At 45.1% G+C, this 16,470-nt stretch overlaps 1 protein-coding gene across 2 annotated transcripts; it reads right to left on the minus strand.

The window, feature by feature from the left end:
• Positions 1-134: 134 nt before the first annotated feature.
• LOC139378862 (integumentary mucin C.1) lies at positions 135-7,574 on the minus strand. 2 transcript variants are annotated; one of them, XM_071121421.1, is made up of 7 exons: positions 7,189-7,574; positions 5,279-6,054; positions 4,694-4,885; positions 3,663-3,761; positions 3,178-3,292; positions 2,695-2,928; positions 135-2,336 (listed from the first exon to the last, which is right to left on the minus strand). In XM_071121421.1, the coding sequence occupies exons 1-7, from the start codon at positions 7,229-7,231 to the stop codon at positions 2,293-2,295; spliced, it is 1,503 nt and encodes a 500-aa protein (XP_070977522.1). In that variant the 5' UTR covers positions 7,232-7,574; the 3' UTR covers positions 135-2,292. The 2 variants fall into 2 exon arrangements, with proteins under 2 accessions (XP_070977522.1, XP_070977521.1); XM_071121420.1 differs by having other exon boundaries at positions 3,178-3,313; positions 7,189-7,572.
• Positions 7,575-16,470: the final 8,896 nt, after the last annotated feature.

Genomic DNA, 16,470 nt, shown 5'->3' on the forward strand with positions numbered 1-16,470 from the left:
AAACCTCTTCTACCAACCTGAAACCTGGGGTGCTACCAAAGGAGCGCTCTACAGCCAAGTTAAACATTGAACCAGCTTCATATTCTCTGTATAGTGAGCAATTAGTGGGGCGTTTTCTATACAGTAGTCTCGGCTGTTAATTCAAATGTATGTGTATATTTTCTCCTGTCAAATAGTATTTTTTGAAGAATTGCTTTTATTTGTTGAAATGTACACATAACACAAAACAAACATAAATACCAATAATATACCATTCCAATACCAGAGTATACTTCTCAATGCTAATGTTAAAACTGTAATACATGTTTTTGTGTTCTGAAAATATGATTTCTAAGGATGTTTTACACATGCTCTTTATCTAATGTTTGAGGCCCTTGCTCTACTAGGAGCTGAAAGGAATACGTTAAGTCAAGTACCTGACATAAAACAGTGTTGGGTTTTGGTTGCCTCCAATGTTGAGCCAAGGAAGTGAAGAGGTGTAAAAATTACCTTTTTGGGGTATTTTTTTTCATGAATAGAGATGTATATTTATCGGCCGAAATAATGGAAATGCTTGAGTAAATGAGGAATACAAAATGTATGGAAAGCAGGTGCTTCCACACAGGTGTCGTTCCTGAGTTAATTAAGCAGTTAACGTCCCATCATGCTTAGGGTCATGTATAAAAATGCTGGGCAGGCCATTATTTTGGCAAACATGGCTATGCCCCCATGGGGTGACAAGGTCCCGTCAACAGGGCACGAGTGGTCACTGAATGGTTTGATGAGCATGAAAACGATGTAAACCATATGCCCTGGCCATTTCAGTCACGAGATCTCAACTCAATTGAACACTTATAGGATCATCTGGAGCGGCGATTTCCACTAACATCAACAAAACACCAAATGATGGAATTTCTCGTGGAAGAATGGTGTCGCATCCCTCCAATAAGAGCCCCAGAAATGTGTTGAGTCTATGCAAAGTTTAATTGAAGCTGTTCTGGCTTGTGGTGACCTAACGACCTATTAAGACACTTTATGTTGGTGTTTCCTTTATTTTGGCACTTACTTGTAGGCAGCTCTTTATTCATTCATTCATTCATGATACTATAACGACATTATTTGTAAAGCACTTTTCATATATTGTGTTTAAAGTGCTACAGTCTATGTGTATTTATACATTTTGTTGTTAGCTCGTCGTTTATGCTTTCTAAATGTTACGCTTTTGGTTCCAAACATGGCCACCTTTACCAACTGTCTGATGAAGCACCCTACAAAGGCATGACTCATACAACAGTACGCAATCCGAACTAACCCTGAGTGATTCTGTGTCAGCTTTTGAGTGTGCAGCGCATTAAAAGTTGTCCGTTTGAGGGTCAACTGATTAAGCAAATATACCCACGAAAGGTCAAACATGCATTGGAAAAAACGTTGTTTGGGAAAAAAAATGGATACAAATATTTCCATAATTGCACATTTAAAACATGTTTCATTTGAAAGGGTAATCAGGAAGAACAGTTCACCATCCAGTGGCTTCATTATTGGACAGACACACAAGCTCGCACGCACACACACACACACACACACATTCCTGCCAATTTGTGGTGTCATCTATGAGAATGTGTGCCAACACTCAAGACAAACATTTAAACACACACTCACACTTTCACCAACATAAAACCACATCAGCAAAGACAAAATAAAACAAAGATTCTAAAGGGGATGAGATGGGGGGGGGTACATAGGGAAATTCCAACCACATATTCATCATCTGAAACACCACCTGAACCAACATCAAACACCTGGAAGCCATGTATTTGACACCATTCCGCTCATGCCGCTCCAGCCGTTACCATGAGCCTGTCTTCCCCAATTAAGGTGCCACCAACCTCCTGAGACATCAATATATGCTACGTTTCGTGGTCAACAGAATAGAAGAAGACAGGTCTTGATGTTTGGTGTTGATGGTGGTGCTGGAGGTGATGAATATGAGGTTGAAATTGTGAAAATGTTAGCATTGGGCCTTGTATCACCGGATCCATTCTGTACGCTATCGTCTTACTACCCCCAACTAGAAAGTGTTTCACTATGTATGTTTAATGGCATGCATTTATAAGCATATAACTTCAGATCAGACATGGTCTTTTAACCCAGAACCAGAGCGTCTGAAAAGGCACCCTACGGTATTCCCAACCCAGTGACAGTAGTGCACTATGTAGAGAATAGGGTGTCATTTGGGAATGCAGCCTTGCCAGTGTCAGTGGCAGTAAAGATGCAGGATTTCTGAGTTCATGGTGTGTCACCTTCAGATCATCATTACAGCATCATCATACCTAGCACACCAAGCAGGATCAGCAGAGCTGTGAAGGAGGAAGAGAGAGAGAGAGAGAGAGAGAGGAAGATTGGTTGTCTACTGAAGATTTTATAGGATTTTATGAGATAAGGTACTACGGTAACACTTTATAATAACTTCCATGAATATACAGTTATAAAAAGTCATACATGTTTATAAAGGCTTTATCAATTAATACAAATCATTTATTGATAAACGATATTAATTGTTTAGAAATGAAGCAAGTGCTCATGACTTGTAGTGCTTTTAATCCTTAGAAACGGCTAGACATTTTTACAAATATTGAAATACTAACATTTAATCAATCATGTTATCAGTTATTATTATAAAGTGTTAGCAGTAGCTATTTCCAATGGGGTTGGTACCTTGAGACAGGGTGTGCTGCAGGCCCAAGGCATGGCTGGAGGCAGTGGTGGGAGTAGCAGCAATGTTGGAAGTAGCAGTAGTGGTGGAAGTAGCAGTAGTGGTGGAAGTATTAGTAGTGGAGGAAGTAGAATTAGTGGGGGCGGCGTTCAAAGAGTTGATCACAGTACTGTTGGGGTTGGCCAGGTCCACGGCTGCATTGCTGACCAGGACAACCTTAGGAGTACCCAGGGTTCCTGGGGGAGGAGAAAAAGATGAGCAAGAGAGAGAGACAGGGAGAGTTAGAGATGGCCCAGAAAGAGGGGATACAATGTCCACAGGGTGTTTGGAGGTATAGGGTGAAGTTGCCTGTATACGCTGATCTTGGGTCAGTTGAGCATTTCCCCCACTAATCGTTAAGGTTGGGATTGGGGAAGAGGAAGCTGGTCCTAGGTCTGTATCTAGAGGAAGCTTCACCCTGGAGCGTGTTTGGATGAGTGCCTCACCGTTAATTACGGTCCCGTTGGAAACGGAGAGGACGAAGCTGGTGTCAGCGCTCTTGGTAGCTTCTGGGAGAGTAGCAGAGAAGGTGCACTGGATGATCTGACCGTTGACAGAGCCCTTCACAGAGTCCACAGGCAGCTACACAACACAAGAGTCCCAACGTTATTAGTCAAAATGGACATTAGCCAAATGTCAGTAGGCCTAGAATTAGTCAGGTACATTGTTATTCTCCATGGCCTTGTCCCAAATGGCACCCGAGTGTATATGCACTATTGGGATCAAATTTAACTTAAATGACCACTCAGAAAATGTTTTAATTCAAGTTCATGAATTACTCTTACTCTTGGCTCTAGATCTTGTTCAACTCACAACTTCATTGGGTGAATATCAGTTAACTGCTGGAATTTGCCTGAAATCAAACCTCGCTCCTGAAAGGCGTTCCAGGAAGGCAGAAGTGAAACAATTGTTTCCGATTGGTTCAACTCACCGTGCCAGTGACAGTCAGAACTTTATTTAGGAGGAGAGTGGTGAAGAACTTCATTGTGCCGTTGTTGTTGGCACACACGTAGGTAGTGTCATTAACGCCCTACAGAGGAGAGCGAGAGGATGAATTCAAATAACTATAAATAAATCTTTTTTTTTTTAAGTCATTAATTAAATATCCATCTCAAGATCCCAAATGTATAAAATCCAGAATTTCCTGAAGTGAATTAAGAGTCTATTGACCTATGTGTTAATCTAAGTAACATAATTCAAAAATCTGCATCAAAATCTGTCCGTTTTTGCATGGGCTGCTTCTCTATCCATCGTATCCGCCCATGTCGGCCTTCCACATCTGTGGTGGAAGGTGGTCGAGCTACAGTACAACGTTGTCAGACCATGAGACACCCCCAAAATCGGTCTATTCACCAAAACATCTGTAGCGTGCAAACTAATATGGCCACTCTATGGAAAGATGAGACTCTCACGAACACAATGGTGTTCTCAGTTTCGCTCTACCCCCCCCCCCCCCCCCCTCCCACGTTACTCGTCTGAAGTTGGTACCGCCGGTGTGCCAATTTATGTCTATAGCGTCCGAACCGTTTGGGCTACAAACTAATATAACCCCACTATGGAAAGGGAATATTATCACGAACACAATGGTGTTCTCCGTTTTGTTCTACAAGTGTCACGGGTCTCTCCTGAAGGTAACTGGTACCTGTAAAAAATAAACGAATGGAAGCATGGAGGTAGTTTTGTGCCAACAAAAAAAAAGTGGTTAAGCGTGTCCAAAAAACAAGATATAAACCATATGATTTATATTTGGACTTTTTTGCCTTTTAAAAATTTGCCTACAGGGGTCATAACGTTTCAAATGAAATAACTAAATGAGACATAGTATGACCATCTTAAAACAATGTCATATGTTAGCTTAGTAGACTTTTAGAGGTTAAAATGACTTTCCTCCTATCACAAATCCCAACTCACTTTTCCTGGGTATTGTGAAATGTATACTAATTTGAAGGCAGTTTTCCATACCAGGGTGGTGTTTTTGGACAAGCCTACAGCGATGTAGCCTCTGGACTCTCCTCGTAGCTGGAGGGAGAAGGTCTGTCCCGAGGACTGCCGCGTGGAGACGAAGAAACATGAACCAGCCATGGCCGGGTCACAGTCTGATGGCTCAGCAGCACAGAACTGAGTCTTTCCACAATCCGCCCTTGAGATGTTTTGCTGTGTATGAAGAGTCCCTCATTAGTTGCTGTTGTGTTTGTCATTCATTTTAGCTTAAAGGGTCAATATGCAATTGGTAGACACATTTTTTTTACTTTTAAATCAATGATATTGATTCTTGACGAATACAAAGAATAAAGCTTGTTTTACTCCATTGTTTGCCTCATTGTTTGCTATGTGAGATAGTGCAGTTGAAACTCCCAATCAGGCACTCTATTGCTTGATCTAATTCCTGTTTCCATGTCAGTCTGTGAGGTTTATTGTTGAGGAAAGAAAGATATAAGATTAGAGAGGGAAATAGTGATAGTTGAGAGAGGAAAAACAGAAAGAGTGAGAGAAAATGTTTTTCTTTTGTAGTCTGAAACTGTGAGACATGTAGCCTAGGTAACTCACCGTGAGAGCTGGGACGGTGGTGTTGACAACAGTGGGGGCTATTGCCGTGTTGGATGTAATTGTCGGTTTAGGTGCCATTGTAGTGGTGGGTGCCATTGTGGCGTTGGGTGCCATTGTGGCGTTGGGTGCCCTTGTAGTGGTGGGTGCCATTGTGGCGTTGGGTGCCCTTGTAGTGGTGGGTGCCATTGTGGCGTTGGGTGCCCTTGTAGTGGTGGGTGCCATTGTGGTGGTGGGTGCCATTGTGGCATTGGGTGCCATTGTGGCTTTGGGTGCCATTGTAGCGTTGGGTGCCATTGTAGTAGTGGGTGCCATTGTGGCATTGGGTGCCATTGTAGCGTTGGGTGCCATTGTGGCGTTGGGTGCCATTGTGGCGTTGGGTGCCCTTGTAGTGGTGGGTGCCATTGTGGCGTTGGGTGCCATTGTAGTGGTGGGTGCCATTGTGGTGGTGGGTGCCATTGTGGCATTGGGTGCCATTGTGGCGTTGGGTGCCATTGTAGCGTTGGGTGCCATTGTAGTAGTGGGTGCCATTGTGGCATTGGGTGCCATTGTAGCGTTGGGTGCCATTGTGGCGTTGGGTGCCATTGTGGCGTTGGGTGCCATTGTAGCGTTGGGTGCCATTGTAGTGGTGGGTGCCATTGTAGTGGTTGGTGCCATTGTAGCGGTGGGTGCCATTGTGGCGTTCAGAGTCATTGAAGAGTTCTGTGCCTCGGCTCCCATCGCCATGCATGCCATTACCATGATGACTGCGATCATTAGTCTGCTGCTATTGTCCATTCCTGATACAGTAACAGAGATCCAGGCGATTAGGATAATAATAATGATAATATTAACAATATGTCACGTTCTGACCTTTATTTCCTTTGTTTTGTATTTATTTAGTATGGTCAGGGTTTGAGTTGGGTGGGCAGTCTATGTTTGTTTTTCTATGTTTTGGGGTATTTCTATGTTTCGGCCTAGTATGGTTCTCAATCAGAGGCAGGTGTCATTAGTTGTCTTTGATTGAGAATCATACTTAGGTAGCCTGGGTTTCACTGTGTGTTTGTGGGTGATTGTTCCTGTCTCTGTGTTTGCACCAGATAGGACTGTTTAGGTTTTCACTTTCTTGTTTTGTTAGTTTATTCGTGTACAGTTTCTTTATTAAAGTACAATGAATAACAACCACGCTGCATTTTGGTCCGCCTCTACTTCACCTAAAGAAAACCGTTACACAATAACAATAATGAATAAAAAGGACAGCTACAATTAAACATTTACAAGTGTAATAATCACCAGTCAGATGCATTGCACCATCATGTTGATTATGATACTAAACCTATTTCAAAAGCTTTGAGATGTATTCATGGGAATATAAAATTATCATACCAGTTTGAATAAACACATTAACATACATTGGTCAATAAAGATCTCATGGCACTAATCGTAAGAGTAGGGGTCTTAACCCCAGTGGCAAATTGTCCTATCTTGCCCGTAAATGAGAATGTGTTCTCAGTCAACTTAACTGTTAAAATAATGGTTCAATAAAAAGAAATGAAAATGCCAGTGAATAAACATAGGCCTGCCATTATTGTGGTAATTGGTAATTAATTGTTAATATCATGGGTGGTGAATTCGACAACAACGAAACACTGCATAGTGAATGGGTAAGCTTGTTGAATTAAGACTAGACTGTTATTGTTTTTACATGATTAATTAGTTGCCTAGATCCACTAATTAAATAATGTGACAAAAACAACGAAAAACGTCCATAGGCTATTCCAGGGAGAAAAGGTTCATAAATTATAATCTGATAGTATTTATAAAACTAACCAGCGCCAAATAAATCAAGAAACGTAATAGAATTTGATTTTAAAACAAAGAATGAGTTGTTGTTTTAAAACATCCACATGATTAGATAAAAGTGATAACTTTACCTGTGATTTGGAGACTTGCACGATTCCGTGAGGTAAAAAGCATCGCACCACACCTTGAACAAGTTGTGCTCACGGGTACTGTAAATACAGCTATACTGTTAAAACAGAGGTGTGGTCGAGGGGAAGATTCTCTCAAACACCCGCTATTTACACAGCATTTGCGAGGGGAGGAGGGACAAAGGATGGAGAAACCTGCTTCTCTCCTCAGGTGCTGCCTTTCTGGGAGGGTGTACTGAGTGGAAACAATTGTTGGTCATACGCCTGATACTCAAACAATAGATTGTGTCGAGTCACTGCACCCTTTTCATGGATCCGATGTCTTCTATTCCCTTGCGTATTAAATATGCTTGGAAACTATATTGCAAAGAAAGAACAAATAATAACATCATGAAGTTAGATACAATAGACACAATCTAGACCTAAATATAATCTACTCCTAATAACATTTTAATTGTATTAAAATGTTTCCTTTTTCCTTCATCTTGTTCAACTGTTGCCATGCACCTTTTTCCACATTTTGTTACGTTACAGTCTTATTCTAAAATTGATTAAATAAGATGTTTTTTTTCTAAGCAATCTACACACATTACCCCATAATGTCAAAGTGGAAACAGAATTTTTGAATTTTTGCAAATGTATTAAAACTAGATCTGGGGAAGGATACCAAAACATTTCTGTAGCATTGAAGGTCCCCAAGAACACAGTGGCCTCAATCATTCTTAAATGGAAGATGTTTAGAACCCCAAAGACTCTTCCTAGAGCTGTCCGCCAAGCCAAACTGAGCAATCGGGGAAGAAGGGCCTTGGTCAGGGAGGTGACCAAGAACCCTGTCACACCCTGATCTGTTTCCCCTGTCCTTGTGATTGTCTCCATCCCCTCCAGGTGTCGCTTGTTTTCCCCAGATCATTTATGCCTGAGTTTCCTGTCTCTCTGTGCCAGTTCGTCTTGTATTTCCAAGTCAACCAGCGTATTTTCCCCGTGCTCCTGCCTTCTCTATTCTCTTTTTGCTAGTCCTCCCGGTTTTGACCCTTGCCGGTTTCTGGATTCTGTACCCACCTGCCTGACCATTCTGCCTGCCTTGACCTCAAGCCTGCCTGCCACTCTGTACCTCCTGGACTCTGAACTGGTTTTGACCTTTTGCCTGTCCACGGCCATTCTCTTGCCTACCACTTTTTGGATCAATAAACATCTAAGACTCCAACCATCTGCCTCCTGTGTCTGCATCTGGGTCTCGCCTTGTGCCCTGATAGAACGAACTGGCCATGACAGACCCAGCAGACTTGGATTAGCTCTGCTACGCTGTCTCCCTGCAGGGAGCCACTATTGGGAGGCATGAGGAGCTACTACAGGACCAGTTGGAAGGGCTTTGTTCCCTGATGGAACACCACAACCAAGGGTTTAAGGCTAGCATGGAGCTAATTAAGGAGTTTACTCATAAACTGTCTGCCATCCCTGAGAAACCCCAATCTCCCGGTACATTTTTTCCTTTTAGTGTTGAGTTGGTACAGCCTACCCAGGTTCCCCGAGAACCATGCTTACCTCCTCCGGAGAGATATTCTGGGAATCCTGGTATCCTTTGGGGTTTTCTTTCTCAATGCTTTCTCATTTTTGAGCTACAGCCATCTTAATTCCCTTCGGACCGATTGAAGATAGCGTATATTATTACGCTAATGTCAGGAAGGGCGCTCTCCTGGGCCACGGTTGTTTGGGAGCAACAATCTACCCTTTGTTGTCATCTGGAGGAATTCATGGCAGAGGTGAGGAAGGTATTTGATTCACCGGTATCCGGAAGAGGGGCGGCCAGTAAGCTTCTTGAATTATGTCAAAACTCCCGTAGTGTGGCAGACTACGTGGTTGATTTTCTTGGCCGCCAAGAGTGCCTGGAACCCAGAGTCTCTTTTCGATACCTTTCTTCACGGACTATCTGAGGTGTTTAAAGATGAGCTAGCTGCTCGGGAATTACCGGTGGACCTCGACTCCCTCATCGCTCTCACCATTAGAGTTGATGGATGTTTAAGGGAACACTGGAGTGAGAAAAGGAAAGGCCTCGGGCACACTAGTTCATTTGCTAGGGCTTGCTCGCCTTCGAAGGAATCCGGAAGTTTCCGAAGGCAGTTTTTCAGAGAGGAACCGAAGCCACCCGAGCCCCCTCGTGAATCATCTACGACCGGTGAGTTGGATACTCCTGAGCCAATGCAACTGGGAAGAGCTCGGTTATCGGTTAGGAAACGCTCACGAAGGTTGAGTTCTAACTGTTGTCTGTACTGTGGTTAGGCAGGACATTATATAACTAACTGCCCTATTAGGAAACCCCTGTCTCTGGTCGGTACAAGTACTCTGGTTAGCCAGACTGAGAATTCCTTCATTCCCATCACCCGCACACCTTTGTTTGTGCTTTTGCTGTGGGGAGACCAATCTAAGTCTCTCCGAGTACTCATTGACTCTGGGGCTGATGAAAGTTTTATGGATGCTACCATGGTTGCTGAATTGGGTATTCCCACTCAACCTCTCTCTGTCCCTATGGATGCAAGGGCACTGGATGTCCGTTCTATTGGAAGAGTCACCCACAGCACTGTGCCCGTTCATATACGGGTATCAGGAAACCATAGTGAGACTATACAGCTTCTCCTCATCGATTCACCCATTGTTCCTGTGATTTTCTTGGCTCCAGAAACACAATACGGTTATTGACTGGACCACAGGCTCCATCCAGGGTTGGAGTCCGTTTTGTCATTCTCATTGCCTTAAACGGCACAGCCGTCCTTGAGACGTTCCCCTCAGGACGTGAGCAAAGCCACGGGTGTCTCTGCCGTCCCCACTGAGTACCATGATCTCCTGAAGGTTTTCAGTAAGGCACAGGCTACTTCTCTTCCTCTGCACCATCCTTATGATTGTGCCATTGATATCTTCCCAAGCACCACACCACCTCGCTGTCCTCTATATTCTCTATCTGGCCCAGAGACCAAGGCGATGGAAGAGTATATTGAGGAATCTCTGGCTACTGGAGGCATCCGTCCATCTGCATCTCCTGCTGGCGCAGGGTTTTTCTTTGTGGAGAAGAAGGACAAGACCCTGAGTCTGTGCATTGACTACCGGGGTCTTAATGATATAACAATCAAGAATCGATATCCCCTACCACTCCTCTCCTCGGCCTTCGAACCTCTCCAGGGAGCCACCATTTTTTCCAAACTGGAACTTCGGAATGCCTACCACCTGGTTCAGATACGCGAAGGAGATGAGTGGAAGACAGCCTTTAATACAGCCAGTGGACATTATGAGTACAAGGTCATGCCGTTTGGACTCACAAACACCCTGGCTATTTTTCAAGCTCTGGTAAATGATGTGCTTCGGGACATGCTAAACCATTTTGTGTTTGTTTACCTGGACGACATCCTGTTTTTATTCCGGTCTGCCCAAGAACACGTTCTTCATGTCAGACAAGTCCTCCAATTGTTTGTGAACGCCGAGAAATGTGAGTTTCACCCCTCAACAATCTCCTTTCTGGGATATGTCATCGCTGATGAAAATGTCCAAATGGATGAGGAAAAATTGAAAGCGGTGGTGGAGTGGCCTCAGCCTACGTCCAGGGTGCAATTGCAACGTTTCCTGGGGGTCGCTAATTTCTACCGCCGTTTCATTCGGGGCTACAGCACTCTGGCGGCCCCCCTCTCGGCACTCACCTCTCCCAAAGTTCTGTTCACATGGTCTCCAGCGGTTGACAAAGCCTTCGTGGCCCTGAAACATCGGTTCACCACAACACCAATCCTCGTCCATCCGTATCCATCCCGTCAATTTGTGGTAGAGGTTGATGCTTCTGTTATTGGAGTGGGTGCCATCCTGTCTCAGCGATCTGCACAGGACCAGAAGCTCCATCTTTGTGCCTTCCTGTCTCATCGTCTCAGTCCGGCAGAGAGTAACTATGACGTTGGCAAAAGAGAACTCCTGGCTGTCAAGTTGAGGCTGGAGGAGTGGATGAATTGGCTGGAAGGAGTAGAACAGCGCTTTGTGGTCTGGACCGACCCACATATTTGGAATATCACCGTACAGCCAAGCGCCTTAACTCCAGGCAGGCCCAGTGGGTTTTTTTGTTCACCAGATTCAACTTCACCATTTACTACAGCAAAGGGTTAAAAAATGTGAAGCCGGAGGCCCTCTTCCGCATATACAGTTCCTCTACCACACCCTCGGTCTCCGAAACCATTCTCCCTACCTCATGCCTTGCTCCTTCAGTGGATTGGGGTATTGAAACCTTTAGTCGCAAGTCCCAATATTCCCAGCCTGAACCTGAAGGGGGCCAGGCTAACCGATTATTTGTTCCTAACTCAGTACAATCCCGGTTCCTGGAATGGGCTCATTCCTCAAGGCTGACCTGTCATCCAGGTTCCCGTCGTACCCTAGTCTTCATCCGACAACGTTTCTGGTGGCCCACAATGGTTCCTGACGTCTCTGCCTTAGCAACCGAGTGCACAGCTTGTTCTCTCGATTCTCCAAGGCCGCCCATTTCATCCCTCTCCCCAAACTACCCTCTACCAAGAAGATGGCCCAGCTTATGCTGCAGCACGTCTTCCGGATCCATGGACTCCCGGTGGACATGGTCTCCGACCGGGGTCCTCAGTTCTCGTCACAGTTCTGGAAGGTGTCCTGCACCCTTATTGGATCGTCGACCAGCCTGTCCCCTGGATTTAATCTCCAATCCAACGGCCAGTCGGAGCGAGCCAACCAGGACCTAGAAACCACCCTGAGATGCCTGGTCTCAACCAACCCCACTACCTGGAGCCGACAACTGGTCTGGGTGGCGTATGCCCGGAACACCCTTCCCTGTTCGGCCACGGGACTCTCTCCTTTTGAGTGCTCTTTGGGGTATCAACCTCCACTCTTCCCGGAACAAGAGCAGGAGGCCAGCGTACCCTCGGCTCAGATGTTTGTCCACTGACTGTCTATGTACCTGGAGAAGAGCTCGGGGGGCAATTCTCAAGACCAACTCCAGGTATCGTCGACAAGTTGAACGTTGTCGGACCCCAGCTCCCCGCTACCGCATTGGGCATGGCTTTCCACTCGGGACCTGACCCTGGAGTCCCGCAAACTGATCCCCTGTTTCATTGGTCCTTTTCCCATCTCTAGAGTCCTTAGTTCCACTGCTGTCCATCTTGTGTTACCCAGTACCCTCCGTATTCACCCTACCTTCCATGTGTCTAGGATTAAACCTGTGTCTCACAGTCCTTTGTCTTGTTTTTCTAGGCCCATCCCTCCCCCCGGGTCATCGATGACCAGCCAGAATATACGGTGAGATGCCCCTTGAGGGTTCGACCACAGGGTAGTTTCCAGTACCTGGTTGACTGGGAGGGTTATGGCCCGGAGGAGACGTGCTGGGTCCCTGCTAAAGACATCCTGGACCCAGCCCTCATTGACGATTTTCCCCGCCGACACCTCGGTCAGCCAGGTATGCGCCCAGGTAGGATGCCTCTGGGGGGGCTACTGTCACACCCTGATTTGTTTCACCTGTCGTTGTTGTGACTGTCTCCACCCCCTCCAGGTGTCGCTTGTTTTCCCCAGTGTATTTATCCCTGTGTTTCCTGTCGCTCTGTGCCAGTTCGTCTTGTATGTCCAAGTTTGTCTTTTATTGCCTTCAATAATCTCTTTTTGCTAGTCCACCCGGTTTTTACCATTGTCTGTTTGTAATTGCCGAAAGCTTTATCCTCTTAGGAGAGGGCGGGATCAGATCTCCAATCGTTGATGGGGCTGACCAATCAGCTGCTTCAAATCCAGGAAGCCATTTCCTGAAATACACATACATACATATACACAAACAAACCCAAAACACAGAAACTCGGGAACATAACACGCCCACCCCAAAACCTGCAAACTCCCAGTTTGCAACAATAAAAACCAACACTCATCCCCAGTTAATAAACCCGTGATAGAGCGTCGGTAACCACATTTGCCGAACCCTTCACATAGTTAATCTGTATATTGTATCCTTGTATAATCAGAGCCCACCGCATAAGGCGCTGGTTCTGATTGTACATTTGCTTCAAAAACACCAAAGAATTATGGTCCATGAAGACCAGTACAGGCAAGGCACTGTAGCCCACATATACCTCAAAAAACTGTAAGGCTAGCAATAAAGCCAGCGTCTCTTGTTCAATGGTGGAGTAATTTGACTGACACGAGTTGAACTTACAGGAGAAGAAACGGACGGGCCGATCCACTCCCTCTTCATCTTCCTGCAAGAGAACCGCACCCACCCCCACTATACTAGCGTCTACCTCCAACTTAAAATGTTTGTCAAAGTTGGGGGCGGCAAGCACTGGGGCACTACAAAGTAGCGCTTTGGCGGACTCAATAGCATAGTTACAGTCCTGGTACCACTTAAATGGTACTTTAGGACTAAGAAGAGATATAAGGGGAACTACTACCATTGAAAAATTATTACAGAACGTACGATAGTACCCTACCATCCCCAGGAATCTGCGCAACTGGCGGCGAGTTGTGGGAGCAGGAAAAGCAACAATTGCTTCCACTTTGCCAGTTACTGGGCGCACTTGATCTTGTCCCACCCTGTTCCCTAAGTAAGTCACAGTAGCCTTCCCAAACTCACACTTAGCCAAATTGAGGGTTAACTTCTTTGGGACAGGGGGGCAGTATTGAGTAGCTTGGATAAAAATGTGTCCAGAGTAAACTGCCTACTACTCAGTCCTAGAAGCTAGAATATACATATAATTAGTAGATTTGGATAGAAGTAGCGGCTACAAAATACTTTCAACAACTCTGTCTCTGCTCAACAACCAACACAGGACATCCAAGAAGCTCTCCCTCCTAACAAAGGAACACTGGCTTTGATCCAGCTGCAAAAGGAGTTTGTAATTGCCGACAGCTGTATCCCCTAAGGAGAGGGCGGGATCAGACCTCCAATCGTCGATGGGGCCGAGCAATCAGCTGCTTCGAATCCAGGAAGCCATTTCCTGAAATACACACATACATATACACAAGAAAGACACAGAAACTCGGGAACGTAACACCTGATAAACCCGATGGTCACTCTGACAGAGCTCTAGAGTTTCTCTGTAGAGATCGGAGAATGTTCCAGAAGGACAACCATCTCTGCAGCACTCCACCAAGCAGGCCTTTCTGGTAGAGTGGTAGAGAGACTGAATCCACTCAGTAAAAGGCACAAGATTCTCTGGTCTGATGAAACTAAGATTGAACTCTTTGGCCTGAATGCCAAAGAGAAAACTGGCACCATCCCTACAGTGAAGCATGGTGGTGGCAGCATCATACTGTGGGGATGTTTTTCAGTGACAGGGACTGGGAAACTAGTCAGGATCGAGGCAAAGATGAACGGAGAAAAGTACAGGGAGATCCTTGACAAAAACCTGCTCCAGAGCACTCAGGACCTCAGACTGGGGCGAAGGTTCACCTTCCAAGAGGACAATGACGACAAAGCCTATTTCCCCTCAGGAAACTAAAAAGATTTGGCATTGGTCCTGAGACCCGAAAAAGGTTCTACAGCTGCAACATCGAGAGCATCCTGACTGGTTGCATCACTGCCTGGTATGGCAATTGCTCGGTCTCTGACCGCAAGGCACTAGAGAGGGTAGTGCGTATGGCCCAGGACATCACTGGGGCTAAGCTGCCTGCCATCCAGGACCTCTACACCAGGCGGTGTCAGAGGAAGGCCCTAAAAATTGTCAAAGACCCCAGCCACCCCAGTCATAGACTGTTCTCTCTACTACCTTATAGCAAGCGGTACCGGAGTGCCAAGTCTAGGACAAAAAGGCTTCTCAACAGTTTTTACCCCCAAGCCATAAGACTCCTGAACAGGTAATCAAAGGGGTACCCGGACTATTTGCATTGTGTGCCCCCCCAACCCCCCCGACACTCTTTTTATGCTGCTGCTACTCTCTGTTTATCATATATGCATAGTCACTTTAACTATACATTGATGTACATACTACCTCAATTGGGCCAACCAACCAGTGCTCCCGCACATTGGCTAACTGGGCTATCTGCATTGTGTCCCACCACCCGCCAACCCCTCTTTTACGCTTCTGCTACTCTCTGTTCATCATATACGCATAGTCACTGTAACCATATCTACATGTACATACTAGCTCAATCAGCCTGACTAACCGGTGTCTGTATGTAGCCTCACTACTTTTATAGCCTAGCTACTGTATATAGCCTGTCTTTTTACTGTTGTTAATTCCTTTACTTACCTATTGTTCACCTAATACCTTTATTGCACTATTGGTTAGAGCCTGTAAGTAAGCATTTCACTCTAAGGTCTATCTATACCTGTTGTATTCGGCGCACGTGACAAATAAACTTTGATTTGATTTGAAGCAAACAGCCAAGATAACGCAGGAGTGGCTTCAGGACAAGTGAATATCCTTGAGTTGCCCAGCCAGAGCCCGGATTGAACATCTCTAGTGAAACATGAAAATAGCTGTGCAGCAACGCTCCTCATTCATCCTGACAGAGCTTGAGAGGATCTGCAAAGAAGAAAGGGAGAAACTCCTCAAATACATGTGTGCCAAGCTTGTGGCATCATACCCAAGATGACCTGATGCGGTAATCGCTGCTAAACGTGCTTCAAAAAAGTACAGAGTAAAGGGTCTGAATACTTATGTAAATGTGATATATTTTTTATCTATATTTTTTAGACATTTTCAAAAATGTCTAAAAGCCTGTTTTTGCTTTGTCATCATGGGGTATTATGTGTAGATTGATGAGGGGGAAAAAACAACTTAATCCCATTTCAGAATAAGACCGTAATATAAGAAAATGTGGGAAAAAGTCAACGGTCTGAATACTTTCCAAATGCACTGTATTTCGTATTAGTTGTTGACTCTGCCGTGGGTCATATTGCCCAACCATTCTGGCGTCACTTTGTGTTTGACAAGACAAATGTCATGTGAGACACACGCACACACACACACAAACACACACACTAACTGGTGCATCCACTGAAAAATGCCCAGCCGATCTCCTAGCTGCATTGTCTGAACTTCACTGTTGTGTTATTTGGTAGATCCTCCTAACAACCCCCTAACTAAGCTATAGTTACTGTATTTAACTGTCATTAGAGTAGAAGAATAGACATGGTAAATTGAATGGTTCAAGGTGTCCTTGTTGCTACCAACAAAGTCAAGGTATTGGAGTGGCCATCACAAAGCCCTAACCTCAATCCTATAGAACATTTGTGGGCAGAACTGAAAGTGTGTGCTAGCAAGGAGGCCTACAAACCTGACTCAGTTACACCAGCTCTGTCGGGAGGAATGG

The sequence above is a fragment of the Oncorhynchus clarkii genome, chromosome 21 (assembly GCF_045791955.1).
Source record: "Oncorhynchus clarkii lewisi isolate Uvic-CL-2024 chromosome 21, UVic_Ocla_1.0, whole genome shotgun sequence".
NCBI lineage: Eukaryota > Metazoa > Chordata > Actinopteri > Salmoniformes > Salmonidae > Oncorhynchus > Oncorhynchus clarkii.

Excerpts from the sequence above, each read along its gene's own strand:
- LOC139378862 (XM_071121420.1), bottom strand. The coding sequence starts at position 7,231 with ATGCTTTTTACCTCACGGAATCGTGCAAGTCTCCAAATCACAG. Across the intron at positions 6,055-7,188 it reads TGCAAGTCTCCAAATCACAG|GAATGGACAATAGCAGCAGA; the intron begins GTAAAGTTATCA and ends TTACTGTATCAG. Across the intron at positions 2,929-3,177 it reads CAACGGGACCGTAATTAACG|GAACCCTGGGTACTCCTAAG; the intron begins GTGAGGCACTCA and ends CTCCTCCCCCAG.